General features: G+C 55.8%; 1 protein-coding gene across 1 annotated transcript; it reads left to right on the forward strand.

Annotated features, from left to right (window-relative positions):
- The first annotated feature begins 212 nt into the window (after positions 1-212).
- GAS1 (growth arrest specific 1) lies at positions 213-2,598 on the forward strand. Its single transcript, XM_058565299.1, has one exon. The coding sequence runs from the start codon at positions 228-230 to the stop codon at positions 1,266-1,268; it is 1,041 nt and encodes a 346-aa protein (XP_058421282.1). The 5' UTR covers positions 213-227; the 3' UTR covers positions 1,269-2,598.
- Positions 2,599-2,830: the final 232 nt, after the last annotated feature.

The raw sequence follows: 2,830 nt of genomic DNA on the forward strand, positions 1-2,830 counted from the left end.
GGAGGGGCTCGTCGCGGCTGTGCATTTCTAGGAAGCCCCCGCAGCCCGAGCGAGAGCCGACCTTCTGCAAGCAGCGGGGCACCAGCAAGCGGCGCGCATGGATTTATGAAAACACTCATGCAAGAAGTTGGCAGGACTGGGGCTAACTTTTCCACCGGCTCCGCGTCCGCCGCTCCCCGCGCCTCATCTCCTTTCCCCTCCTCGCCCGGCGGCCGCCGCTGCCCGCGATGGTGGCAGGACTGCTGGGCGGCGGCGGCGGGGCCCGCGGGTGGACCGTGCCGGGCGCCTGGCTGTGCCTGATGGCGCTGCTGCAGCTGCTGGGCTCGGCGCCGCGGGGCTCGGGGCTGGCGCACGGCCGCCGCCTCATCTGCTGGCAGGCGCTGCTGCAGTGCCAGGGGGAGCCGGAGTGCAGCTACGCCTACAACCAGTACGCCGAGGCGTGCGCGTCGGTGCTGGCGCAGCGTGGAGGGGGCGACGCGCCGGGGGCCGCCGCGGCCGCCTTCCCGGCCTCGGCCGCTTCCTTCTCGTCTCGCTGGCGCTGCCCGAGCCACTGCATCTCGGCCCTCATTCAGCTCAACCACACGCGCCGCGGGCCCGCCCTGGAGGACTGTGACTGCGCGCAGGACGAGAACTGCAAGTCGACCAAGCGCGCCATTGAGCCGTGCCTGCCCCGGACGAGCGGCGGCGGCGCGGGCGGCCCGGGCGCGGGCGGGGTCATGGGCTGCACCGAGGCCCGGCGGCGCTGCGACCGCGACAGTCGCTGCAACCTGGCGCTCAGCCGCTACTTGACCTACTGCGGCAAGCTCTTCAACGGGCTGCGCTGCACCGACGAGTGCCGCACCGTCATCGAGGACATGCTGGCCGTGCCCAAGGCGGCGCTGCTCAACGACTGCGTGTGCGACGGCCTGGAGCGGCCCATCTGCGAGTCGGTCAAGGAGAACATGGCTCGCCTGTGCTTCGGCGCCGAGCTGGGCAACGGCCCGGGCAGCAGCGGCTCGGACGGGGGCCTGGACGACTACTACGACGAGGACTACGACGACGAGCAGCGCGCGGGGGGCGCGGGCGGAGAGCAGCCGCTGGACGACGACGACGGCGTCCCGCACCCGCCGCGCCCGGGCGGCGGCGCTGCAGCGGCGGGCGGCCGCGGGGACCTGCCCTACGGGCCGGGGCGCGGGAGCGGGAGCAGCGGCGGCGGCCACTCGGCGCCCCGAGGCGCCTGGACCCCGCTCGCCTCCATCTTGCTGCTGCTGCTCCCGCTGCTCTTTTAGCCCTCGCGCCCCCGCCGTTGGCTGCGGGAGGGCCCGCGCCAGGGCACCTGTGGCTTGGGGACAGAGGGGATGGTTGGGGATGCTTTCCAAAACGCTTTCTAAGTGGACTCTGCCTAGCCGGTCTCCCCGCCACGACTCTTGGCACTTCCCTCTTCCTGAGCACGACTTTTTGGACATTGTCCCGTGCCCCCATCCCAGTCTCCAGAAACTCCCAATTGGGGAGTTTCTGCCGTGCAGAAACCGGCCTAGCTAGAGTTCAGGACGCCAGGATGAAACGGCGCAGGGGAACAGCACCGTGGTCCTGGACCCCAAAGAGCAGATGCTGACCAGTGGGCCTTAACAGTTTCAAAGGACTGGGCTCGGAGCAGAGGGTTGAAGGAGGGTTTATATTTGCAAATGGACCGGTTGTTAGCATTTTTCCTGAGGGGGGAGAAAAGTGCCTGTATCGACTTTTATTGTGGCCAGTGAGGACATTGCAATCGTAAGTAAACGGAAAAGTCCCAATTACTGATTTACTCGTTTACTCTTGGTATCAGCGCCCAGAATTCTCAGTTTGCGAGGAGGGATGGGAGAGTATTAATATTCCTGAATTAGTTTTGGATGACTTTGGGCCGTTGACCTTAATTTCATTGCCACCACTCTGATCTCTTAACACATTTAGGATTAAGGGTCAAAAAATGCTGATCTAAAGAGTTGCCAGTGACGTTGAACAATGCAACTTTTTATTTAAAAGAGCTCTGCACTGCCATCTATGAAAGCCTCTGTATGATGTTTGTTTTGTTGTCATTTTTGTTCTTTACATCAAGAAATTGTATGTACAAATATGTGGAGAACATATATTCTGCTTTTATCAGGGTGCTAAGCCCTGGTACTTCTTATATAAAGTGTATTAAAACTGGGGTTTGTTACCAGTTGCTGTACTTTGTATATAGAATTTTTATAAATTGTATGCTTCAGAAATAATTTATTTTTAAAAAGAAATTAAAAATTTTAAGTCTGCATCCATGTTACACCTTTCCTCCCTGAAATGTGTGGAATCCATCTGTCACCAGGGATCCAGCCCCACAGTCCACTGTGACGTGTGCTCTGTCTAGACCAGTCTTAAAATGTACAGTGTATTTTATAAATTTGAAGTTAACATTCTTATTTTCAAGAGAATTTATGGACATTGTAGAAATGTGTAAATGCATTTCCAAACTGCCTTAAACATTGTATTTTTATAGACATCATTTAAAAAAAAGTCTTATGTTTTAAATAACTATGGCTTCGTGTATTTTTTTTATTTGTTTTATTAAAATGTGTACATCAGTAAAGAGTTTTAAATAATGAATATGGTGTAGTTACTTTCCCAAGTTACATTGTGGTTAACCTAGTAATGGGTAAGGAGGGGGGTGGAGGGGCCACTGGGAATCTATCAACCATCAACTGAAATTAAAATACAGTACAAGACAAGAAATGAGGGGTATTATTTCTGCCTTTAATTTAATGATCAATTAGACATCTGTAAATGAGGCAGCTAAAAAGATATAATTGGCCTTCATTGGTTTTTACATTTGTGCAGA

This window comes from Diceros bicornis, chromosome 22 (genome assembly GCF_020826845.1).
Source record: "Diceros bicornis minor isolate mBicDic1 chromosome 22, mDicBic1.mat.cur, whole genome shotgun sequence".
NCBI classification, from domain to species: Eukaryota; Metazoa; Chordata; class Mammalia; order Perissodactyla; family Rhinocerotidae; genus Diceros; species Diceros bicornis.